Source organism: Neofelis nebulosa, chromosome 1, assembly GCF_028018385.1.
Source record: "Neofelis nebulosa isolate mNeoNeb1 chromosome 1, mNeoNeb1.pri, whole genome shotgun sequence".
In the NCBI taxonomy this organism is placed as follows: Eukaryota; Metazoa; Chordata; class Mammalia; order Carnivora; family Felidae; genus Neofelis; species Neofelis nebulosa.
The window spans coordinates 99,244,252-99,270,521 of record NC_080782.1 but is presented as its reverse complement, the minus strand read 5'-3'; the positions used below and the strand labels follow the sequence as shown (position 1 = coordinate 99,270,521).

The following is a 26,270-nucleotide window of genomic DNA, read 5'->3' as shown; positions in this document are numbered from 1 at the left end:
CATATCGTGTAACAGATCAGAGGGATGGAAAGAAAAGTTCCAGTTACAAATGGTATTGTAATAGTGATGTAACAGGACAGATGGCTGCTACGCTTGTGGTAAACCTAGCATAACATAAACTTGTCAGAACACGAAGTTGTATACCTGAAACTAACATTGTGTGTCATCGGTCCTCAAATTAAGAAGTAATAAATATATACATACATACATAAGGAAAGCTCCAGTTAAATCAGGTCACTCAATAAAGATTTTGTGGAAGAGGAAGTCATTGATCCAAATCCTTGAAGTATATCTATAGTTTTTTATAAGAAAAAGTGGAAAAAGGAAATAAGGCATACCGCTGACAGAAACAGCACTGGCCAAAGTCCAAGAAAGCCGATAGGATCAATCTAGCCAAGATGCGATTTAACCCAGATGACTGGGAGGTGGAGCTAAAAGGATAGGTTGGGCCAGATCATGGGAGTCGCTGAGTAGAGGCCTGAGTGCAAGGCACTGTTTACTTCCTGTGAAGGTGTGAAAGGCCTTTGAGTGGGGGATTGACCCAGCCGCTTCGGGTTTTTAGAAGAATTGTTCTGCTGCTGTGTATGAATAGAATAGATTATAGCTGCCCAGGTCAGAAAAATGGGGGAGTCAGAAGGAAAAAGATGTAGTTGGGAGTGTTAGAGCAATATGAGCTACAGGTATAGAATTTATGGGTGAAAATGCTCAGCAGAAAACTGGAAATTGAAGACCCAACTCCCAGGAAGGAGAAGTGGATTACTCACTGGGCTCAGAGGACAATTTCCAAAGAGATGGTAATTGAAGTTGCACGTATGAGTGAGGTCTGATGATAGATCATGGAGAAAGACATGAGTGGGAACAGTTAAAATGTGGGAAGCGGAGCAGCAAAGGAAAAAGAGGGAATGACTGAGTAAGGTAAGAAACGGAATGCAGCTCTTTGAGACTGTAAAGGAAAAGGGAGTACAGAGGGGGCCAGTGGTCGTGCGGGAGCGTCAGAGGTTGCACAGAGGTGAAAGGGAGGAGGAGGAGGGACGCTCACGGGAGTTGGCAGTCAGCAGTCGAGAAAAGCTTTCTCAGCCATGTGACATAGTCTCAGCCAGAAGCTGCCCTGCAGTCACTTTGGGATTCGAAGAAGCGGAGTTAGTTCATTGAATCAAGAAAGTTCTTGAAATTTGGTAATTAGACGGGACATAATACTTGCACAGTGGTACCCTGTATTCTTCTTAGTGTTGGTCCACTTTCAGTTCCTTCCTGCCTTCTAGACTGAAATTGAGGCTGAGCGCTTAGGTTTTAAGTGCTTGAGTTCCTCAAATAAGGAACACACGTGTCAGAAATGATTGCTTCCTTTTAAACCACACCATCTTTGATTTTCATGGAGCAAGTCCTTGCTTGCCAGAGGGACCATACACTGTTGAAAACTCTGTACATAGAGGCAAACCACTTGTTTTGGTCTGGGCTTGTTTTAGGTCAAAGGTGGATCAGGTACAGGACATAGTGACTGGGAACCCCACCGTCATCAAGATGGTTGTGAGCTTCAACAGGGGGGCCCGTGGACAGAACACCCTGCGCCAGCTCCTGGCTCCCGTAGTGAAAGAGATCCTCGATGACAAGTCCCTGACCATCAACACAAACCCCGTAGAGGTGTACAAGGCTTGGGTGAACCAACTAGAAACACAGACTGGAGAAGCCAGGTAACTGAGGCCGGAAGATGTTGGTTTTGCAGTTGTGTTTTATCACCATTTTTACATGGTTATTATATATACTCTTAAACTCTGTTTAAAGAACAAAATTTAGGGGCATCTGGGTGGCTCAGTCAGTTAAGTGTCCAGCTCTTGGTTCCAGCTTAGGTCATGATCCCACAGTTCATGGGTTTGAGCCCCACATCAGGCTCTATGCTCACAGTGCAGAACCTGCTTTGGATTCTCTCTCTCTTTCTTTCTCTCTCTCTGCCGCCCTCCACCCCTCCTCCCCACAGTCCCCAGCCACTGCTCATGCTCTTTCTCTCAAAATAAATAAAAGCTTTTTTAAAAAAGTTTAAAAAAAACAAAATTTACTATCCAGAGTCAGTTTTCAATTCAAGATGTTGCTCCTTTAACATATCCATGCAGGCTACATTCTTGGACTCATCTTGGTTTTGCATGGTATTTTCACATTTCAGTACCAGTTGAGCCCCAAAGCCACAATTTCTGTAATTCTCTGCCTTGGTTCTTCGTCGTGTGTTTCTAAACCTAGACCTAGAAATGGCACACCTCCTCACCTGATGATATGCACTGTTTCACAACTCCCAAGTGAGTGGCTTGCCTGCGTAAGCATTAATAAGCCAGGTGGAATGGGCTTATTCTGGGTGGTAGTTTGTAGATCTAAGCAATCCCGGCTTTTTATTTTCTGCAAAAGGATGCCTTGTGCAATAGTTCAGATACGCACAGAGAATTACATGGATGGTTCTCACGCACTGTCTGTAACAGCAAAAAGTTGGGGAAAGTCAAAATATTTAGCTTTGAGGAATTTGTTAAATAAATGTTTGTATAACACATAGTAGACTAATAACTGTTTGGAATAATGATATATTTTTATTGGTATGGAAAAATGCTTGTATAGTTTTCAGTTGCAGGTGGGTAAAATAACCCACTTTCTATAAAATATATATACATGTGTATGTACACACACACACACACACACACGCACACAAATAGGATCTGTGTGGGATATGCCTAGGCACCAACTCCCTTATATCCAGGCGTATGGAAGGCCCACATACCCAGAATTATACAGTAGTACCTAGAAAGCTATGCATCAAGATGTGAAAAATGGTTGTCTCTAGGTTGGTATTGTTGTTTGCCTATATGCATTTTTTTTTTCTGTAAGGAACATACTGCTTTTTTGTAATTGAAGAGATAGAAAGTTAGGTTTATATCATTTGAGTCGCCCGTTATTTTGCCAGAAGAGCCCCAAGAGGGAGCCTGAAGTCCCCCTGATCCACTAGTGACAGAGGGACTGTCTGGGCACGTAGGGCCTCCCCTGTGTGGGTGGAGTCCGCTTCACTGTACAAAGCTTGATTGTAGAAACAGCTTGGCAAGGACACAAATGCTTATTCCAAGGCCCCAATTAATTGAAGGCCCTTGTTGTGTTTTCAGCAAGCTGCCTTATGATGTGACCACAGAACAAGCTCTGACATACCCAGAAGTGAAAAATAAACTGGAGGCATCCATTGAGAACCTGAGAAGGGTCACGGACAAAGTCCTGAAATCTATCATTTCTTCCCGAGATCTACTACCGTAAGTTGTACATGTAGCAACGTGAACATTCTTCACTGAAGGTTCTTGAAATGCTATGTAAAAGAAATCATGGCAGTAAAGAGAGGAGTGTTCCCTGATACTGTTTGACTACTTTAAAAGATTGCTTGTGTTTGCATTTTAAATGCACAACTGTTCTCTAAAGAGGGGACACTCAGTTACTATCATCGGTGAAGGTCCTGTGATTCTGTTACCATCTCATTTTATGTTTAATTTTTTAAGACCACTGCTCAGCTTTAGTTGACAGGAACAACTGCTATGTATTTCTTCCTCACTTAGCCTTTTTTCCATTATTTTCTTTTGTCATCTGTTTTACATGTAGTTATGGATTGAGGTATATAGCCAAAGTACTGAAGAATTCGATCCATGAGAAATTTCCTGACGCCACAGAAGATGAACTATTAAAGGTAGATTTTCAAGGGTCATCTCACCCTAGCCTCCCCTGGGGGTGTCAGCCAAAATTACCAGCATACCATTTTGTGAGATTTTTTTTTTATCTCCTGTATACCTGTGTGTGTAAAAAGTTACAGGTCTTCTGTTTTTAATGACTGTCAAGATTATTGATTATGCCGAGTTTACTTTGGAGATCTCACACATTATTGACATTCTGCATTTAGAGCACTTTGGGGCAATATGGTCTAATCAATTCTATTTCTCACCAAAAATAATTTTGTTAACTATACCAGTAATGGGTGATTCTGTTCACTCCCTTTACCTAACTCCTTTATAAGATTCAGATCAGAAAATGATCTTTCTTGGGAATCATCAGTAAATACTGACTTCAACTTAAAGGAATCTAAAGCTCTTGAGTTTTTTCTCTTAAAAATAGTCTTTTCCTCTGCATTACCCCAGATTGTTGGAAACCTCCTGTACTATCGGTACATGAACCCAGCTATCGTAGCTCCTGATGGCTTTGATATCATCGACATGACAGCTGGAGGTCAGATAACTTCCGACCAAAGGAGAAATTTGGGATCGGTGGCCAAGGTTCTTCAGCATGCAGCCTCCAATAAGCTGTTTGAAGGAGAAAATGAGCATCTCTCATCTATGAACAATTATTTATCAGAGACCTATCATGAGTTCAGGTGAGAAGGCTCATGGCCTGTGGAGAAACTTGGAAGATGATGAACAAGAATAATGTGTGTTCTGTACACAGAACTGGAGTTCGGGGTGAGGGACGGGAGCCTCAGGTGGTGGCGTGCATTTTTTCTGGTTGGCCCTGTGGGGAAAGAGGAGGGGTACTTATGTCTGGGGCTCCCCATCCCACCCCTGTACCCAGTTCCCCTCCCATACTGAGTCATCCCCAGATGTTTGATTTCTGCTGTGGACAAAACGAAATGTTTATTTTTCCTGGTATGCTGCAGGCTGATAGTACTTAGAATAAAAGTCAGAATGGCTGATGTCTTCTTCATTGAACTTAAGAAGATAGTTTTTGAGTTTTTTGTTTGTTTGTTTGTTTGTTTTAAAGAATGTGTCCAGTGAGAAAGAACCTGCTTATCTGCATCAAACACTTTAGTAGGAAATGGAGTATTTGGTTTTCAAAAAGCTAGGAAAATCCAGCTTTTATATTTCTTGTGGATTGTATATGAATATGTCCTATTCTCAAACCTCTCTTAGCCGTGTAAGACTTAATGTCATTGACTTGATATGCATTTCCAAATTATATCCCTAATCTTTCCGTGGGAACATTTTAGGAGTGAGTCTGGTGGGAAGATGTACTCACCCTGAGCTCTCCGAGGAAGCATGTTCAACTTGGCATTTGTTTTTTCTCTTGTTGCCATTTGATTGGTAGTAGGTCATAGAAATAAGACACAAATATGGACTCTTTGACTCCTCACTTGGAAAATTCATTTCCCATTCCTCAGTTTCCTCTGGATTAGTGATTTATCTACTCACAGGTAGTTCATGATCACTGTTCTCTCTTTAGAATTGTGGCCTCTTGGGTGCCTGGGTGGCTCAGTTGGTTAAGCATCCGACTTTGGCTCAGGTCATGATTTCACGGTTTGTGAGTTCAAGCCCCAAGTCAGGCTCTGTACTGACAACTCGGAACCTGGAGCCTGCGTTGGAGTCTGTGTCTCCCTCTGTCTCTGCCCCTTCCCCGCTCATGTTCTTTCTCTCACAAAAATAAATAAACCTTAAAAAAAAAAAACCAGAGAAAAAGAATTGTGACCTCTTGTGAGAAAACTCCCTCCAAATCCTCTTACTACAGGAAGTTTTGATTTCTCAAGCTGTTAATTTTAGTTCTTCTCACGGATGAATAAAGTACTATTTGTTGCATATCCTTATCTGCTATTACAGCTTCCCTTTACTTCCTTTCTTCTCAGATTATTGTTATCAAACATTTATGGTTCCAGCTCTTCAAAAAGAAAGCAAACCAAAGTCCCCCCTCACTTCCTTAAAATTCATACTTTTTCCTCTAACACTTGTATTTATCCTATGTGTTGCTCAGCAACCTGTTAAAGGTGTCAATGTCAAAGCGTAGAAAGACCAACTGTCACCTGGAAACATGCTCTTCCCCCCCGCCAACATGGCTGTTTGCCATTTAGCCTCTTCAGCCTTGGGCTGAGAAGGTAGAGGTCTTTTCTGGTATATAAGCCTTGGGTACCTCAGGAGATAAACCAAGGATAATTTCAGACGTACGAAAATTTACTACATTATAGACGAAAATACCTTCTCTACCTGTACAAAGGATCATTCCTAAACCATGATCAGAGCACCTGGCTTTCTTGATCTAAATTTGCTGTTGTTGAAAGAGCAGACTTGTTAGACTCTGACTACTGGAGGAATGGGACCCTTGTACGTATTTGTGTGTCTAGCCTTAACAGTCTTTCCCTTGGCCAGCAACCGTTGTTTGGATCAACTGGGAGTGGAGTAGGCTTAACTCGAATTTCTGTCAGGTTGGCAACAGAAGCTCTGAAGGATTATTAGTCCCAGGAGTTTGTGCTATGTAAAGTAGCACATTTGATGAATTGCTTTTCAGATTATTTTCTCTAGAAAGACTTGATTCTTAGATCAAAGATTATCAGTCTCGACTTTTGTGTTTAAATTTCAGGGGCCCCACTTTCAAAATAACATTTTTTTAAATAACCTGCCCCATAATTGGCTTACCCTGAGTCACTAATAGAACCGGGACTCTCTTTCTCTCTGAGTTCCTGTCTGAAGAGCTGGGTCCGACGTCCAGAAACATGGACTCAGCTTCCATAGCTAGGCGCCAGTCTGGAAGATACTATAAGAAATCCTCACGCAACCACAGTTTGGGAGAACAAAGCCCTAATCCTAATTCATGAGTTCCTCAGTGTGGGTTTACCTCAGAAATTTGCACCCTGTCTTAAGAATTTGTTTTTTTTGTTGTTAGGAAATATTTCAAAGAAGCCTGTAATGTCCCTGAGCCAGAAGAAACATTTAATATGGATAAATACACAGATGTGGTGACAGTCAGCAAACCAGTCATTTATATTTCAGTTGAAGAAATCATCAGCACACATTCAGTAAGTGGGGTTGGAGAAGGGTCTTAGCAGTAGACCCACGGTTCGGACGCCATTATCTTGAAAATGCTTAGTTTTTACCAGACTTAACTGTAAGCATGTGCTAGTAATACTTATACTCTGAATACTAAGAAACCTTTGGTTATTTATTCCCTGACATTTGTACATGGATACAACTCCTTTTCCTAAACAAGTTACGTTTACTTTTTACATGGTATGTTTATTCCCTCTTGTGCATAATAAAACTCCTTCACCCAAACAAGGAAAGTTTACTTCTTACTTAATCCATTGTAAATGTGAAGATTAAGCCCTGAGCAGGGACAGGCCCTAATAGTCCCCCACCCACCAGGGATACACTGCCTGGACCCCCCACACGATTTCTCTCTCCCTTTCAAGAATCTTCCCAGCTTTTCCAGTAAAATTCTGGGACAATGACAATATTCTCTCTAGTGGTGGACGTATAGAGAGGTCAAATAAGCAGGCTGCTTGAGATTAGGCAAGAGGAGACACCGCACCCAACATTAGCCACCTGCGAAGAATCATTTCTTTTGTTCTGGAAAACCCCATTTCTCACAGGCAGTTTCATGGTCTCTGCTATGTCATAATGTCTCCATCCAGATGGCGTGCAAACATTATTGCAATCAGCCATAAAAGGAGCATTAGGCATCTGTTGGGTCAGGGCCTTTAGCTCAGCATGGGAAGCCTTCGATGGCCTCTCAGTCATTTGAAATAAAAAGGCCAAGCATTGAGAGGTTTCTTTTGTTTTGTTTTGTTATGTTTTTAGATCATTTGGTACATATTTCCTTTTATCCTAAAGGAGAATGTTTTTAAAATCGCTTTGGACCTTGCTACTCCAAAGTCTTGAGAACTTGTTATCAATGTACCCCAGACCTACATTCTTTTTTTTAAAAGATTTTGTTTTTAAGTAATCCCTACACCCAGTGTGGGACTTGAATCCACAACCCCAGGATCAAGATTCATGTGCTTTACCGACTGAGCCAGCCAAGTGCCCCCAGAACAGGCATTCTAACAAGAACCCAAGTTCTGCAGATACATACTGGAGATGAAGAAGCCTGGTTAAGGATACCCCCAGTGTGGATTGTACCCACACCTAGGAGGAAAGCATAACAGATACACAGATCTGAAAGGTCCTAGGTACACTAACAAGTGGCAAGGTGGGCTGCTTAAAATTTCAGGCTTTATTATTAAGCTCTTCCCAGAAACAAAATCCTGAGTACAGGCTTGGAAGAAAGACTGGATCTCCTTTCTATTTCCCTGTTTTACCGCTGGAACAGAGAATTTCCGTAAGTGTTTTGAGTGATCCTAAACTAAGGCAGGTCTGAATGACCAGCTGAAGGAGTGAGTTGGCTGATTAAATGAGAGGCTATACTTCTTTGCTCTCTGTATAAACCCTGGAAATCACAAAACGTGTGCAAGCAGCGCAACATTTGTAATGGTAATTTTCTAATGATCAAGTGGTCTCATTCCTGTTTGAGCAACGAGTCTGTTGTCTCTTTTTATGGTAGATAATCCATCTCCAAAAAATGTCCGCATGCTGGCTACGCATTTGCTGAGGGCAGTATCCTCATGCCCATAAAGTGGTGGGGAGTTCTCTTTTAGAATGAGACATTCTTTCCCAGGCATAGCAGAGGAAAAAATGTTACTGTATTAATTTACATTGTTACTCTTTAAGGAGACATGGTCTGTTCTTTTCTGTTAGCAAAAATTTAAAACAGAATCCAATCCTGGGAAATACAGTTTGTGACCAATCTGGATTTTCCTCACAGTTAGATTGGAAGCAGATGTAATAACGTGGGAGGAAAGTAATTGCAGAGAAAAACTGTCTGTTGACTGTCTGTCTGAAATGAAGAGGTGTCCACAACCAGGCATAACAGCAGTTCACTTGGCCCAGCCTGTGGGCACATGCTTGCCACTTGTCCTCTAAGGAACACGTAGAACCTCCAAACACTCTTTAAAAAGACATTTTTGAGAAATGTGCATGTTCTGTAATTACCAGCCTAAAGGGTAGAAGCTAGGTGCCTAAATTTTCACTCTCCAGAGAAAGCAGCCACGTCAGCTGTCCTATCCCCTCAGAGAACAAGGACATAAATGTATCCATCTTACTTTGTTCTGTCTCTAACTTACTTTCCCCCCCAAAAATAGATATGCTACCCTTCCAGATTTTACTGTGACATTATATCACCTCTATTACTTGTGTAATGTCTTCGCTTGCCTTTGATCCTTGTGGGGATTATGTACCTGAGGAAACACATCTGGGCCTCAGGCCAAGGAACCTTATGGTCATTTCTGCCATCCCTACCCTTGAAAGATCTTCCATGCCAGGCAGATTAAAATAGCTAATAGTGGTGATTTTTTTTAATATCCATAGTGTTTGATTACTGCATAATTTTTCCCTGAAGAGAGATGGAAATGCCTTTCCGGTTTGTTACCAGTGTTAGCCAAGGGACTTCTGCCTCATTTTAGGCTTTTTCCTCCCCAACTTTGACCTTTCCTATAAAGGTGGACTGGAGCACAGGGGTCGAGGTAGAAGTAGAAGGCTGCTCCTTGGCACACCTCACATGATCTTGCTAAAAGATGGTTTGTGAACACCTTTCACTAAGCTACAGTTTCTTCATGTGGAATAGGCACGTCCCTTTGAGATAAAATTGAAAACTGTGTCACCTCCCTGAGGTCTCTGATTTGAATAAATGTCAGACTTGTGGGGCACCTGTGTGGCTCATTCGGTTAAGCATCCAACTTCAGCTTAGGGCATGATCTCACGGTTCGTGGGTTCGAGCCCCCCGTCTGAAGCCTGCTTCGGATTCTGTGTCTCCCTCTCTCCCTGCCCCTCCCCCGCTTGTGCTCTTATCTGTCTCTCAAAGATAAATAAACATTAAAAAATTAAAAAAATAAATAAATGTCTGACTTGTAATTAAGATTCAAATGATAGGGGTCCCTGCTTGGCTCATTCAGGAGAGCACACGACTCTTGATCTCAAGGTCATGAGGTTGTGGCCCATGTTGGGCATAAAGCTTACTTTGAAAAAGTAAAAATAAGATTAAAACAATATGAGAAGAAAATTATCTTGGAAAACTGGAAAGGGAACTTGATGTAAAAATGGTAGCACTTAAGAATTTACTTTTATTTGTGTGTGTGTGTGTGTGTGTGTTTATTGCTTTATTGCTTTAGCTCCTGCTGGAACACCAGGATGCAATTGCTCCTGATAAACAGGACTTGCTGAATGAATTGTTGGAATTGCTGGGAGAGGTTCCTAGTGTGGAATCTTTTCTTGGTAAGAGCTTCTTCCTTCTGCTTATCCTGTGGTTGACATTTCGTTGTTTAGTTTTCCTAGTCTAGATCAAAAAAGTCTTAATATTCAACTTTATTTAAAAAGATAACTACAGGGGCGCCTGGGTGGCTCATTCAGTGAAGTGTCTAACTCTTGATTTCGGATCAGGTTGTGATCTCACAGTTTGTGAGATCGAGCCCTGCATCAGGCTCTGTGCTGTTAGAGCACAGAGCCTGCTTGGGATTCTCTCTCTCTTCTCTCTGTCTGCCTCTCTCCAACCCCTGCCCTCACCATGCTCGCTTGCTCGCTCGTTCTCTATCAAAATGAATTTAAAAAAAAAAGAAACCTCAAAAAAAATAAAAGCCTCTCGCTGTATATTAGAATTTTTTTTTTTTATGAAGACCATTATCTCCTGTACAACTGAGCCTTTCCTGTAAACCTTTATCTTGGGTTGCTGACGCCACCATCACAATGAGCAAATGGTAAGAGTAACAATGTTTTCTTTCTACAGGGGAAGGAGCAGTTGACCCCAATGACCCCAACAAGGCAAATACACTAAGCCAACTCTCAAAGATTGAGATCTCCCTTTATTTGACAAGCAAGTACAACATAGGGGACGGTGAAGCTGTTGATGGCCAGAGCCTCATGATAAAGTAAGTTTGGGGCTTAGCGGCCACATGTCTCCGATTATGCGTCTTCAACTATGCAAGTTGAAATAGACTGAATCCCCAAATCATTTTAGTATGTCTAAATATTAAAATACATTATTCATCAAACATCTAACCAAAGGATAATAGAGTATCATTTAAAAGGGAACAAAATACAATTTGTAATTTAGTTTATAATAGTTTATAAAGGCTATTTTTTGTTTGTTTGTTTGTTTGCCATGGAGCAGTTTTATTTCTTTCTTTTAAGAAACAAAGTGATTTATTCTGCCTGTAAAAATCCTTAGGTAACTGAAGGGAAATAAGTGTTTCAGAGTGGTGAAAAGATTGGCAAGGAAGTGCCTTAAACCAAATTTAATGTCTGGCATAAAATATCTACAGAAAAGGCACACACATGGTAAGATATCCCACTGTCATTTGATTTATTAACTTGGTTTCCTATTAAACTAAGCCTGGATATGTTTACCAGCTTTGACTTACACCCTACTTCCTGCCCAAAGATTTCAAATGAAGCATCCACACTTTTAATTTCTACCGCATTGGTTCCATCAAGCCTTCTTAGATATCCCACACCAGTCCTTTACATAAAGAATGAGAAAGAATGAGGTACATCACCGTAAATCAAAACACCATAAACCAAAATGCTTGCTCAGCAACCAATATGGCTTTTAAGAACTTATGTAAACAGGGGCACCCGGGTGGCTCAGTCGGTTAAGCGTCCGACTTCAGCTCAGGTCACGATCTCATGGTCCGTGAGTTTGAGCCCCGCGTCGGGCTCTGGGCTGACAGCTCAGAGCCTGGAGCCTGCTTCCGATTCTGTGTCTCCCTCTCTCTCTGCCCCTCCCCCATTCATGCTCTGTCTCTCTCTGTCTCAAATAAATAAACGTTAAAAAAAAAAAAGAACTTATGTAAACAAAAGGACGCATATTCTATGAGTGATGTGTTGGAGTGAGGTGGAGAATGGACGTAGAAAACGGTGACCAAAATGGAATACTTATGTATTTAAATAATACTTGACACATTACTTCCAAGTTACACGTCCAGAGTTCTGACATGGTTTTCATTTGTAACAAGAGCTTTCTGCTCTGCCGCTGACATGATTCAAACAACACTCATTTCCAGTTAATTTTTTCCCAGATATTCACACTCATCCATAAAAATGGTGGGGGGGGGGGGGGGGGGGGAGGAGGACTTGTTCATTGTCCTGTGCTGCAATGTGTGCTTCTTCTAAATAGGCTTGATTATTTTGTCCTTAGATCATCTAAGGCTTCATGCATTCATGTAGCAGATCTTTTGAGGACCCGTTCTGTATCCATGGCCCTGGCTTCACGCTGGGGAGACAGCAGTAAGAAGCCATTAGCAGTCCCTGCTTCCCAGGGGTCTAAAGTCTGAGGGTGGGGAGTACAGCTCAATTGCAGGACAGAGGCCAAGCTGCAGAACTCTTACACAATCTTGGCCTCTTAAGAGTTGAAGGTACTTCCTTAGACTGCTGATTACCAACTCATATTGAATTTGCAAAGAGACAACACAGGGCAGGGCAACAGAGACGGGGGAAACTATGCAATCTGTTCCCTGGGTTCCTCTGAGAAATTGCCAATTATAAAGGTAACTGGAAATGCAGAGACTGTGTGGTTCTGCCATGCAAATTAAATTAGGCCAAGTATCCTGTGATCTCATATGCTTTGTCCTTAGAAGTAATGGGAAGAAGTGTTTTCATAATTGGTTTTGTCTGTTAGTTGAACATCATTTTCTAAATGCATTCAACTCACTTGAATGCGTTAATGAATGGAAATCACAAAGTGGGTAGTGTAAAATACCACATATTCTCAATATCATATATTTATATATATTTATACTTGTTTCTGAATGAGCGTCGATGGGTCTGCAAATTTTTGGAATTGATTTTAAAAGCAAAACCATAAAAGTCAGGTATGTTGGGCAACCATATATCTTAGCTAGGGAAACCTGGTCCATTGTCCTACTTGCATCAGCCCTTGGATGGCCCTGTCCCAGCTCCCCAGCACGTGCTGGAAGCAAATGCTGTCTGCTCCTTTAACCGCCATACTATGTAGAACCAGTGTTTTTTTTTTTTTCTTATTGTTGTAAAATACACGTAACATAAAATTTACCGTTTTAACCTTTTAAAGTATACAAATGAGTGCCATTTTGTACATTCAGAATGTCACACAACCATCACAACTTTCTAGTTCCAGAACTTCTATTAATCAGTCATTCCCCCACTACCCTCAGGGCTCTGTAGGCCCTGCTCCAGCATCCCTAGTGCTTCCTGTCTCTATGAACTTGTCTTTTCTAGACATTTCATATAATTGAAATCATACACTACGTGATCTCTTGCATCTGTCTTCTTTGACCCCACATAATGTTTTTGGCCGAATAATATTCCCTTGTATGGATACAGCACATTGATCATGGACATTTGGGTTGTACCTTTTGACTATTGTGAATAGTATCGCTGTGACCATTTGTGTACAAGTATTTATTTGAACACCTGTTTTCACTTCTTTTGGATATAGACCTAGGAGTGGGATTGCTGGGTCATAAGGTAATTCTAAGTTTAGCTTTTTGAGAAACTGCCAAACTTTTTTTCATAGTGACTTTACCGTCTTGTATTTCCACCCCCAAGGTATAAGAGTTCGAACTTTTCCACATCTTCACAGACACTTATTTTCTGTTTTATGTTGTTACAGCCATTCTAGTGCATATGAAGTAGGATCTCGTTGTGATTTTGATTTGCATTCCCCTGATGATAAATAATGTTGAGTTGTCCTTGTCAGCCATTTGTGTACCTTCTTTGTAGAAATGTCTGTTCAAGTCTTGGGCCTGTTTTTTGGTTTGTCTTTTTTGTTGCAGAGTTCTAAGAGCTCCTATATTCTAGAGAGTAGACACCTGCCAGATTTATGACTTGCACCTACTTTTTACTCCTATGGGTTGCCTTTTTATGCTCTTGGTAATGTCCTTTTATGCACAGAAGTTTTTTAACTTGATGAAGGACAGTTTATTTTTTGTCGTTGCTTGTGCTTGTGGTGTCATGAAATGAGAAATCATTGGGGCACCTGGGTGGCTCAGTTGGTTGAGCATCTGTCTTGAGTCTTGGTTTCAGCTCATGTCATGATCCCAGAGTCATATCTCTCCCTCCCTCCCTCCCTCCCCCACCCTCTCTGTCTCTCCCTCCTCCTCCTCTTCTTCCTTCCCCTCCTCCTCCTTCCTCTCCTTCTCCTTCCTCTCCTCTTCCTCCTCCTCCCCCTCCCCCTCCCCCTCCCTTGCACCTCTCTCACCCACTTGCACTCTGTCTGAAATTTAAACAAAAAATCCTTGCCCAACCCTGAGTCCTGAACATTTACGCCTATGTTTTCTTCTAAGAGTTCTATAGTTTATTTTATGTTTAGGTGTATTACCCCTTTTGAGCTAATTTTTGTGTTTAGTGTAAGGCAGGAGCCCAATTTCATTTTTTTTTTTTTTTTGCAGGTGCATGTTCATTTGTCTTACCGCTATTACTTAAAGACACTATTTTTCTCCCTTGAATGGACTTAGATACCCTTGTCGAAAGCCAATTGACCATACACGTATGACTTTCTGGACTCTTAATTCTATTCCATTGATCTATGTCAGTCCTTATCCTAGTCCCACATTATATGGATCACTGTAACTTTGCAGTAAGTTTTGAAATTGCTAAGCATAAGTCTTCCAACTTGTTCTTTTTCAAGATTCTTTTGGTTTCCTGGGGTTCCTTGCAATTCGTAGTGAATTGTATGATCGACTTTTTCATTTATACCAAAGGACTACTAGGCTACTGTTTTAATAATTCTTGATAATTTGCTGCTTTCATGGACCTCTGGGGTCTAGATAGTCTTCCTCTGGGCATATTTTAAGATCCTGCCATAGGCAGAGCCCCTCACTAAGCAGCCCAGTGATCAGTGTGGACGACAACCTGAAGAGAAGATTGTCCAAGTAGCCTGCCTTCCTTGAAAGTGGGATTTGGATATTGCCCAGAAGATTGAACAGAATTAGTTTCATGATGTTAGGCAACCTTACTTCCAAAGACATATATTTTAGGTATATATTTTTAAATCTTGTAAATAATAGACAATTATAAAATGTGTCAATGATAGCAAGCTTGAAGACCATTCAGCCCAAGCCTGTCTCTTTGTGGTGAAGAAATTTAAGTCTAAAATTAGGGGAAGCAAGTAGCTAGTCCCTGACGTGCTTTAAACTCATGTGCCCTGTATCATGGATTCTCCATTAATACACACTTTAAATATTGATTTGAAAAGTTGTATGGGGATGTCTTTTGTCCAAGCTAACCAAATTCCTATCTCAGACATAATACATATTTCTTGAGGATCTTCATTACAGAACCAAATTTAACTAACATCAGACAATGCCTTCAGGAAGTTAGTTTGAAATGGACAATCATGGAATGAAGAGCATTTGGGATATGAAAGTATCTGGCTTTTCTCTATCAAAAAAAACTTTCTTGCTTCCTTGTTAAACAGATTGTGTTTTTAACTTTCACCAACGTCCCCTTATGATTAATTACAAAATAACTAGCTTTGCAGTGATGAATAACTCATCTTCATGGGCGCACCTGCAGTAGAAGAATTTGAGACATTGTTAATATCCTTATGCTTGTAAACTTTATAGCGTGCTAATTTTATAATTAATAGTTAGATGAAGATGATAACAAACACCTATGGAGTGCTTACCATGTGACAGGCACTATCCTATAGATACAGGTAGATAATAATATGTATATTCATTCCTTCTTATATATATGAAATTTGTCATGTTATATTCTTGGCAACCACAAGAGGTAGAGGTTACTAACTGTATTTTACATATGAGGCACAGAACAGACAAAAACTCTTTCCTAGGCAATATGGCTCGTGAGTGGAAAATGGATTCAGACTCAGATGGTCTCAAGTCTTGCAGGGCCTACACTCTTGATCACAAGATTTTACAACTCACTGAGGGCAAGGCCACTGCTCTTTGTATTCTTAGGAAACTTAGAATAAATAATGAGAATGATAGCAAAGCAGTTGTTGCATAACTGATGCTGGGACTTCTTTCCAGGCCAAAGAGAAAGACTGATTAATAGATCTGAGGCACATGAAGGCACATATGGGGATAGGGAGAAACATTCTGTTTCCCATCTGTGGGTTTATTAAATAAGGCACCTCAGTTTGGGCTACCGCCATTCTGTCAATAGTACCAAGCCTGGTGGTATTGAAAAAACAAACCAGAAAAACCTGGTTGAGGAATCCTGGGGAGACCTTGGATGACAGCCTGAATCTGTCACTTACTAGCCATAGAACTCTGAGCAACTCACCCTCATCTATAAAAAGGGGGAGGGGAAGGAAGGGATGCAATGAGCAAATGAAGGCTGCATTAACACTTTATAAATTATTTAAAAAACTACACAATTGCAAATATCTCTCATTATAACTCATGATTCAACTTAAAATGTGTGATCATGGGGCGCCTGGGTGGCTCAGTCGCATTAGTACCAACTTCGGCTCAGGTCGTCATCTTGCGCTTTGTGGATTTGAGCCCCGTGTCAGGGTCTGTGCTGACAGCTCGGAGCCTGGAGCCTGCTTTGGATTCTGTACCTCTCTGTCTGTCCCTTCCCTGCTCGCACTCTGTCTCTCAAAAATAAACATTAAAAAAATTTTTTTTTTTAAATGTGTGATCTTTGGGACACCTGGCTGGCTCAGTCGGTAGAGCATGTGACTCTTGATCTCAGGGTGGTGAGTTCAAGCCCCACATTGAACGTAGAGCTTACTTTAAAAAAAAAAAAAACATGATCCTTATGGCCTTTATTAAGGTTGTTTTTCTACAAAAGTATGCGTGTTTAAGTAGAAGGCAACATTTGTGGGTTGCAATCATACTTTGCTGCCTGAGAGCTTTCAATTGTCATCTCTCAAGAATTTGTTTTCTTACCACATGATTCAGTGGAGCATCTATCATCCCACCTGAAAGATTTCTTTGCTTTTGGTCCAAAACTAGCAGGGGCACTAACTGGCTAAAATGGTATTTGATGTCTGGTGATAAAAATGTATAATCGTATTAGAAGAATTTTAAACAACTGGAAGTATTCCTTAGAGTCCACAAACATGAACTCCTTTTCAAACTTGGACAAAGTGTCAGGCAGAGGGGGAGGCTCAGGGATGCTGCTGGTCAGAGCATAGGAAAAGATGCCATGTGACTGGAATGGTCAAATCTGGGGGGCCACGCCAGTTTACAAGCACCATGTGGTCTCATTCACCAACAGTAGGATTTGAACACAGCTATGATGAGCAAACTTCCTGGTGCATTTCTCTCTCTTTTTAAGTTTATTTACTTACTTTGGAGGGAGAGCACAAGCAGGGGAGAGGCAGAGAGAGAGAATCCCCAGCAGATTCCATGCTGTCAGTGCAGACCACGATGCAGGGCTCCATCTCACAAACCATGTGATCGTGACCTGAACTGAAACCAAGAGGCAGGTGCTTAACCAACTGAGCCACCCAGGTGCCCCATCCTTGGTGTATTTCTTTCTTGCTTTTTTTTTTTTTTTTTATCTTTCCTCAGAATTAGATACTTCCTCAAACAGGGAGGGTGGTAGAGTCCTTGGTTTGATCAGCATTTCTTACATGTTGTTTGAACAGCCACAGAGCCGATACTCTAACCAGTTGGTTTATGGTGGTTAAACCCTATCTAGAATTTTGCATTTGCACTGGGGTGAGGAGGGGACACATCTTAAGACCATTGGCAAACAAACGTGAGCTAAACTATGAATTCTGTTTAAACCCTCTCATGAAGAGGTTTAAGGAACTGGAGGTTTCACTTACAAAAAGAAAGGTAGTGGAAGAGGGGTTGGGGACACATTTGAGGCACCTCTGTACAGGTTTGTGGGGGCTGATGATATGGAAAGAGCATTCAACTTGTGTTTTGCAACCCTAGAAAACAGAGTGACCTTTGTGTAACCACTGAGCCTCTTATATCTTAGTTGCTTCATTTGTATAATCAGGGATTGGACTATTTCCCAAAGGTTCCCCTCAGTGCAGAAGTCCTATGACTAACCAGGTCCGGTGAGTGGACTTCAGTGGAAGGCAGGTCTCTCACAGTGAGGTTCCTGCATAAGAATGGAATTTTCCAATCTCGCACTTGCCAAACTACATTCAACGTGAGCCACACAGTAATTTTAAGATTTCTAGAAACCACATTTTAACTTTTTTAATGTTTGTTTATTTATTTTGAGAGAGAGAGCATGCATGCGCACATGAGCAAGGAGGGGCAGAGAGATAGAGGGAAAGAGAGGATCCCAAGTAGGCTCTGGGCCATCAGCAGAGAAACCCAGAAACCACATTTTAAAAAGAAACAGGTGAAAGGCGCACCTGGGTGGCTCAATCGGTTAAGCTTCCAACTTTGCCGTAGGCCATGATCTCATGGCTCCTGAGTTCCAGCCCAGCATCGGGCTCTATGCTGACAGCTCAGAGCCTGGAGCCTGCTTTGGATTCTCTGTCTCCCTCTCTCTCTGCCACCACCCCCCGCCCCCCGCCCCAGCTCATGCTCTGTCTCTCTCAAAAGTAAACATTAAAATAAATAAAAATTAAGATAAAAAAGAAAAAGAAACAGGTGAAGGGGCGCCTGGGTGGCTCAGTCAGTTAAGCCTCTGACTCTTGATTTTGGCTCAGGTCATGATCTCACAATTTGTGAGACTGATCCCCGTGTCAGGCGCCGTGCCGACAGCATGGAACCTACTTGAGATTCTCTCTCCCCCTCCCTCTCTGCCCTCTCCTGTGTCCACACGTGCACATTGTCTCTCTCAAATAAATAAACGTTTAAAAAAAAAAAAGTGAAATTAAGTGCCTGGGTGGCTCAGTAGGTTGAGCATCTAACTTCAGCTCAGGCCATGATCTCATGGTTCCTGAGTTGGAGCCCCCCATCAGACTCTCTGCTGTCAGCACAGAACCCACTTCAGTTCCTCTGCCCTGCCCCCTCTCTGCACCTCCCCCAATCATGCTGTCTCCCTCAAAAATAAATGAACATTTTTTTAACTTAAATTAATTCCAATTTATTTTATTTAGGGGTGCCTGACTGGCTTAGTTGGTAGAGCATGCAACTCTTGACCTCCGGCCATCAATTCAAGCCCCACACTGGGCATAGAGCTTACATAAATATTAATAATAAATCCAATATATTTTAGTTAAGCCAATGTGTCAAAAATGTCAGTATTTCAATATGTAATTAGTGTAAAAAACTGTTAGTTTTTTCATCCTAAGCATTCAAAATCCAGTGTGTGTTTTACACCTCTAATACATCTCAATTTGGACCAGGCATGTTTCAAGTGGTCCATGTGGCCAATGGCTGCCATCTTGGGCAGCTCAGCTTTGATGACCATGTGAGTGCTTACTACATGTCAGATCCTACTGAGAGGATTTACATGCCACTTTCCCTTCAGTCCTCCCATAAGTCCTCTGAGAGAATCCCATTATATAAATGAAAAAAACAGAGTCATTGAGGTTATATAGTTTGTATAAGTCCACACAGCTAGTTAGCAGCAGGAGCCCCAATTGGACCTTACATCTGTCTGACCCCAGTACCCATAACCATTAGGCATACTATAGGGGGAGATAGTTCCCTATCCTGAAACAGGACGGTTCCTTACATGCGAGATGCCTAGGATAGAGCTTTGGCAGGGGATTCCACAGGCTTGACATAAAGTAGAATTCCAAGACAAAAATGCAGTATAGGCAGTTTGTCCTTGAGCAACTCCTTAACAAACATTCTTTGTCCCTTGCACAGCATGCTTTAGTGACCCTAGTCATTTTGGTCATCAGATACCCTCTCTAAAGAGATGAGCTGGGAGTTTCCTGGAAACATGTACCATAAGTAGTTCCTAGAATGTTATTTCAAATATGAAACCATCACTGTGTCTATATTTTTAAAACCATCCAGGGTTTTCATTTTTAACTTGATGTTCCTGTTTAATACATTCATGATGATTGGTAGAAGGAGTAGTGTGAGGAGAAAACCAGACTTGGCTCTCTAAGCTACAGCCGCCTTAGAAACAGTGCCTTGGCCCACATGGCTGTAATCAGCTGTGCGTCCACCTTTGACTCTCGGAGGAGTATTTGTACATTCCCAGACAGCCTGTAAATCCCCAGAAGTGAAGGGTCATGGGCCAGAGGAAATGGCTATAATTGTTCTTCTCATATAGACTTGAAATAAATAAATGACAAAAGTGTTTACAGATGGTTTATTGGATTTTTTCCTATTTTCAAAAATAATATATTTGGAATTAACCTTGAGGGTTTTCTCTGTCATTTGCCCTGATGTTTCACGACAAGAACGATGTTTTGTTTTCATTTTCTAATTTTCATGCCATGTGAACATTTCCTGCTGTAGTTGAAGGGGAAATATATCATCTAGTGATGTCACACAGTGCCTTTGGAACTAGTGAGGTTAAATACCATAGAGCAGCAAAAAAAGTGAGACTTCCGTCGTCAGTTAGACCTGTTGATAATTTTAGGCAGCTTCTGTTTATGTTTCCATTTTTTGGAAAGGAAGCTATCTCCACTATTTTTGCCACTCGTGTAAAAGTACACAGACTTGACCTCTTGCCTTTTATGTTGAAATTTTTTCACATCATTACATAGCCTGATCTTTTAGGAAGGGGTGACTGACCACATCAAGGACACATGGGAAAAAGTAGTGTGCATTTAGCACCTCCAGCTGAGTTTCCTAGCTATTGATGTTTCATTGAGCAGCTCTTCTCCTAGCTGCCCCAGGAAGACAAGGACGCAAGCCTAGTAGTTAGCTTTTCCAAGGGACCTGAGGCTCTTGAACACTGTCCTCCCAGCGGCTCTGTCAGCCGGCAGCCAAAGCCCCCACAGCCCATCTGGGACCGTTCGCTCCCACGGGCCTTTACACCGTTTCATAACTTTCTCAGAGCAGGAAAGGTAACATTTGGACTGGCTCCTCAAGGCTTAGAATGTATTAAACAGGCTCAGAAGCTTAAGCATTATTAAAGTCGGGAAAGAGGCGAGGGTACTAGATATCATTCCTGCATCCTCTGTGGTAACAGGACATATCGGCACCACTTGTCCATCCCACTCATCAGTAATAGTCTCAGCCTACAAAGAAGGAAACGTGTTTAGATAAGGAATCCTATGACATACCTGTCCCTGTGTTACTGACACCATAATCCCACGACATCCAGTGTGTAAAACCCAGACTTCAGTTATCAAGCATTAGCGAACTTGCAGGAGCCTCAGAGCAGATGTGAATTTCCAAAAGACTTTTATTTTCAGGGATTATCTTTGCATGTGTTTGTGCACTCCCTCGGGAAAAGCAGATGGTTGTGCATCAGGACTGCTGTCTGAAAGTCTGTCTCTTCTCAATTTTGTAAGGACCAAAAAGCTGATCATTGATGTCATCCGGAACCAACCAGGGAACACACTGACAGAAATCTTGGAGACACCAGCAACTGCAAAAGAGGTTAAGTAATTGGTCCTTGAATGTAAAATAATAAGTACCATGTGTGGAAGTTGACTTGACTGATCTTCATGTCCAGTGTTTACTGTTGTCTTGAAAACACTGTAAGTGACATGGTTTGAAAGTAAGGAATTTTATCTCTTACTCTAGCCAGCTGAGTTGAGTCATATATATGAAATCCCTATTCAAGGGAATGAAATAGAAAATGCAGCACCAAATTTATGCTGGATGTAATTTTGTCCTAGACTGTGAAGGTAGTTCTGGGTCAAAGCTTCTGAATGCTCATCGTAAACTTCATCATTCAGTGGGTGGGCAGGTAAGTTGTTAAGACATAGTTCTGGTCAATAGGATATAGGAAAATACCTCTCATGTTTTACATGTTGGCTAACTTGAAACAAACCAGTGTCTCACACGTGAAAACTGTTTTCTAAATGCTTCAGGAGCAAATGTGTTCAGTCCGTCAGGTCAGAGCACCATTACCCTGGTATAAGCAACTAAAGATTCATAACAATCTTGCATTAAAATCTTTATCAACATGTGTGAAAATGCATCATTGTTTATTTCACTCATTTTTAATGAAATTAATTCACTGTTACTGCTTTAGTTTTCAATAATTGTCACTCCCTGGAAAAAGTTAACAAAATTATCTAATTAGGTACTACTTCCTGGCAGAGCTACCCATAATTTTCCTGAGTCATTCTTTTTTTTTTTAAAGAGTTTACTTTTTTTTAATGTTTGTTTATTTGAGAGAGAGAGAGAGAGAGAGCCCGCTCACATGGGGGAGGGGCAGAGAGAGCAGGATACAGAGGATCCAAAGCGGGCTCTGCACTGACAGCAGGGAGCCCAGTGCGGGGTTTGAACTCACGAACGGTGAGATCTTGACCTGAGCCAAGATCAAGAGTCGGATGCTTAAGGGACTGAGACACCCAGGTGCCCCCTGCATCATTTTTAATTAAAGCGGTTGCCTCTAAGAAATGACTGTCAATTTTTAATTTTAAAAATATATAAAATAAAACTACAAGTGATCTGATGTCGGTTAATGTATGAATATTTTTAAACAATGTGAGTGGAATATTGTGAATGGAATATTTTAATTTAGTAAGAGAATTTTAGTCCTTATTGAATATTTAATTTTTCCCCAAATGTCACTAAGAATGCTGCATCTCCTAGCTATGTAATTCTGGGCACTTAGAAGTTTTTCTGAGCCTCAGTTTTCTCAGCTATAAAATGAGAATAATAATAGTGCTTAATTCACAGCAGTAAAAACTGAGTTAAAACATGTTAAGTGGGTAGAATACCTGGCTCATATTAGATGTTCAGCAACATATTAGGTGCTACAGTTGCTATTGTTATTTACTGCTGGCCTGGTTAACTATTCCTGTGTAGGTGATACTGATCTGTCATCTGATAATACTTGTATCCTTAGACTTCATTCATTGTGTCAATCATCTAATGAAATGGGAAGATCACCAGTCTCCTTAGAAAACTTTTTTTTTTTTTAACAACCTGTCCAAATTCTACTCATTCATTTACTCCTCATTTATTTGCAAAATTAGTATGAGCTTGAATATTCTTATTCCATTTTGGTTCCAGAAAACCCTGCAGGTTTTTCAGAGTTGGTAGTTTGAGAATTATTCCCTCATTAGGACAAAGGTCTCTGCCTTCCTGGCTTACAGATCTCCATAAATATGGCTGAGGTGTGAGAGTTCAGTCAGGTTCTGGATGTTCAGGGTGTTAGCTGTGTTTTCATGAATAATGTAGTCTTAGTTTCCTCAACTGAAGTCTCTAGCAGATGGAAATCCTTCCGTTCAGGGAATTATAAGACATCAGTTCCCCACTGGAGTATGTTTGTTACTAAGGTGATCTGTCATGTTTGCACTAAAGGAGCCATTGAGAATTTTGCTCACAATAGGCCTGCCACCACTGCTATATTTCTCAAAAAGATGAAATAATCCCTTCCCAAAGACCTACTTCAAAATCCATGAGCACATGCTGATTCTGGCCGTTGAACTCTGACTTGAGGACTTCTTTTATTTTGACATTAACTTGCCTTATACAGCTTATGAATTTGTGAGATGGGGGAATCAGAGAAAAGTCACCATCTTGATATTCCCTTTTCAGGAAGCAGATCATGCCAGAGACATGGAGAGCCGTGCAATTATAGATTCCCAGGCCCCAGAAGAAATGAAGCATAGCCAGTCTATGATTGAAGATGCACAGCTACCCCTGCAGCAGAAGAAGAGGAAAATCCAGAGAAATCTTCGGACTTTGGAACAAACCAGACATGTGTCATCCAAAAATAAGTACCAAGACATTCTCAATGAGATTGCCAAGGTTTTTGACAATAGTATTCTTCCTTCTACACTTAGCAGACCAACACTGGCTAATCGGTGGTCATATGCTGGGCAGTCTATGAGGTGACATGACATGACAGATTCATAGTTGTAATGCCATGGTCAATATTACAGATTTTTATTTGCCTTTTTTAAAGGATCATTTGCTTTATTTTTTTAACATTTATTTATTTATTTTGAGAGAGAGAGAGAGGGAGAGAGAGAGAGAGAGAGCATGCAACTGGGGGAGAGGCAGAGACAGGGAGAGAGAGAATCCCAAGTAGGCTCCACGCTCAGCACAGAGCCACATGTAGGGCTTAATCCCACGATGATGAGATCATGACCTGAGCTGAAATCAAGAGCCAGACACTTAATCAACTGAGCCACCCAGGGGCCCCAATATTACAGATTTTTAAGGGTTGCACACCCATTGATGACTTTTTTTTTTCGAAGTTTATTTATTTTGAGAGAACAAGTGGGGAAGGGGCAGAGAGAGGGGTGGACAGAGGGTCTGAAGCAGGCTCTGTGCTGACAGCAGAGTCTGATGTGGGGTTCGAACACACAAACCATGAGATCGTGACCTGAGCCAAAGTCGGACACTTAACCGACTAAGCCACCCAGGTGCCCCCATGTGATGACTTTTAATAGAGAAAAATCACAACTTTTCCAAGTCATTAGGACATTTGACACACTAGAAATAAATGCTCAGGAAATGGAATAGACAAGTTTCATCTATACTTTTAAAACAATACCTACTAGTTTTGTGGGGTTTTTAAAAGATTTTTTTAGTAATCTCTATACTTAACGTGGGACTCAAACCTACAACACCAAGGTCAAGAGTCACATGCCCCACTGACTGAGCCAGTCAGGCGCTCCAATACCTACTAGTTTTTGGTTTTGTTTTTCCCAATACCTACTAGTTTTAAAAATGACACTACTATGAGAGTTCTCTCTTGAGTTGTCATATAGCCCAACTGCTCTTAGGACCTGGCACTGAGATGATAACTCTTTGTCCCTGAGAATTTGCCTCTGAACAATTGACCCTAAATGCAGTTGAGACTTAGATGTTGCTTTCTGTTTTCTCATCCCGTATTTTAACAGTTGGGAAACTTCCTGAGAAAAGGATCTCAAATTAGTGTGAGGAAACATCACAGGAAATGGCTGAGATCTGTTTGCCAAGGATAAGGAAATACATATTTGGGTCAAAGAACATTTCATTCTTTGCATCCAAACATGCAAATTAAAAATGGGTCTGGAGGTTCACAGCAGTTAAGTGATCAGAAAAAAAAAAGTAAATTGTCTTAATTTCTTGGTGGAAAATCACCTCCATTTCTTTTTTCCGTGGAAAGTTATGGTCACTTTTGGCAATAGGCTTATTCCTCCTAGCCTAAGTGGCTCAAGGGAAGTCACATTTCTTTCTATAGCCCTGGGGTGGAAAATATCTGTCTTTGCGAATATGTAGTAGAAAAATTAATGTTTTCGCCTTTTAAAAAAAGCTGTCATGAAGGTATCCTCCAAAAGATCCTGTTTAATGGACAATTTTTACTTAAGGGTGTGTGTATGTCCATCTGGATTCCTAGGGGAATGTTTTTTAATTTGTCCACATAGGGAAAATAATATTAAACAAGCACCATTTTTATGATTTTCATGATTTACCAGTTAGAATTACAAAAAAATCTTATGTCTATAAGTTTAAACATAGCATAGCCCTTGTAATTTGTGAGTAACTTGAACGACGTGATGTTCTAGGAACTGTATTTAAATCCAAGCAGTAGTCACCAAAGTTAAATCTTTCCAGTCAGCCTTGAGAGCTCAGTTGTTTTTGCAAGCCTTCAGAAATAGTTCCCAGATTGGGGCGCCTGGGTGGCGCAGTCGGTTAAGCGTCCGACTTCAGCCAGGTCACGATCTCACGGTCCGTGAGTTCGAGCCCCGCGTCAGGCTCTGGGCTGACGGCTCGGAGCCTGGAGCCTGTTTCCGATTCTGTGTCTCCCTCTCTCTCTGCCCCTCCCCCGTTCATGCTCTGTCTCTCTCTGTCCCAAAAAAAATAAATTAAAAAAAAAAAAACGTTGGAAAAAAAAGAAATAGTTCCCAGATTAAAAAAAAGGAAAGAAAAAAAAGAACTATTTCCCAGATTAAAAAGTGCATTGTGTTTTTGTTTTGTTTTGTTTTGTTTTTATTTCTAAAATGAATGCAGTAATTGCATGTAAACCTTTTCAGGTAAAGTATTCTTCAAAGTGGAATGTTGAAAACATTTTGAAGAAATTGCTATCTCCTACTGAAGTCTTCCTTATGCCCCTTTTAGAACACTATTTCATTTTATGGTCATTCTAAAAATGCTTCTTTTCTTTTCCATCAAAACAAAAATAAATCTTAGCATCTCTGTTAACATGAATTAGGGACCTTTGCCAGTCCGAAGTAAGCAAGGAAGGGGGAGCACCTTAGTTTGCAGAGATTATGGGGTACCTGGCTGGTTCAGTTGGTAGAGTATGGAGCTCTTGATCTTGGGGTCGTGAGTTCAAGCCTCAGGTTGGGTGCAGAGATTGCTTAAGTTAAACATGTGTATACACACACACACAACTATATATATTTTTTTATAAATATATATTTATATAAATATATATAAATTATTAAAATATATATTATAAAATTATAAATTTTATAAATTATAAAAATATATATTTATATAAATATATATAAATATAAATATATAT

The 26,270-nt window shown here is 40.8% G+C and overlaps 1 protein-coding gene across 2 annotated transcripts in view; it reads left to right on the top strand.

Annotated features, from left to right (window-relative positions):
* Positions 1–26,270, top strand: part of IQGAP2 (IQ motif containing GTPase activating protein 2) — a 312,421-nt gene that overhangs the window by 277,046 nt on the left and 9,105 nt on the right. For both annotated transcript variants that reach the window (XM_058729192.1, XM_058729182.1), the window contains 9 exons: positions 1,467–1,691; positions 3,135–3,275; positions 3,616–3,700; positions 4,146–4,378; positions 6,649–6,781; positions 9,968–10,070; positions 10,579–10,720; positions 21,142–21,229; positions 23,348–23,560. In XM_058729192.1, coding sequence (XP_058585175.1) covers positions 1,467–1,691; positions 3,135–3,275; positions 3,616–3,700; positions 4,146–4,378; positions 6,649–6,781; positions 9,968–10,070; positions 10,579–10,720; positions 21,142–21,229; positions 23,348–23,560 — 1,363 coding nt within the window. The remainder of the gene's footprint in view (positions 1–1,466; positions 1,692–3,134; positions 3,276–3,615; positions 3,701–4,145; positions 4,379–6,648; positions 6,782–9,967; positions 10,071–10,578; positions 10,721–21,141; positions 21,230–23,347; positions 23,561–26,270) is intronic.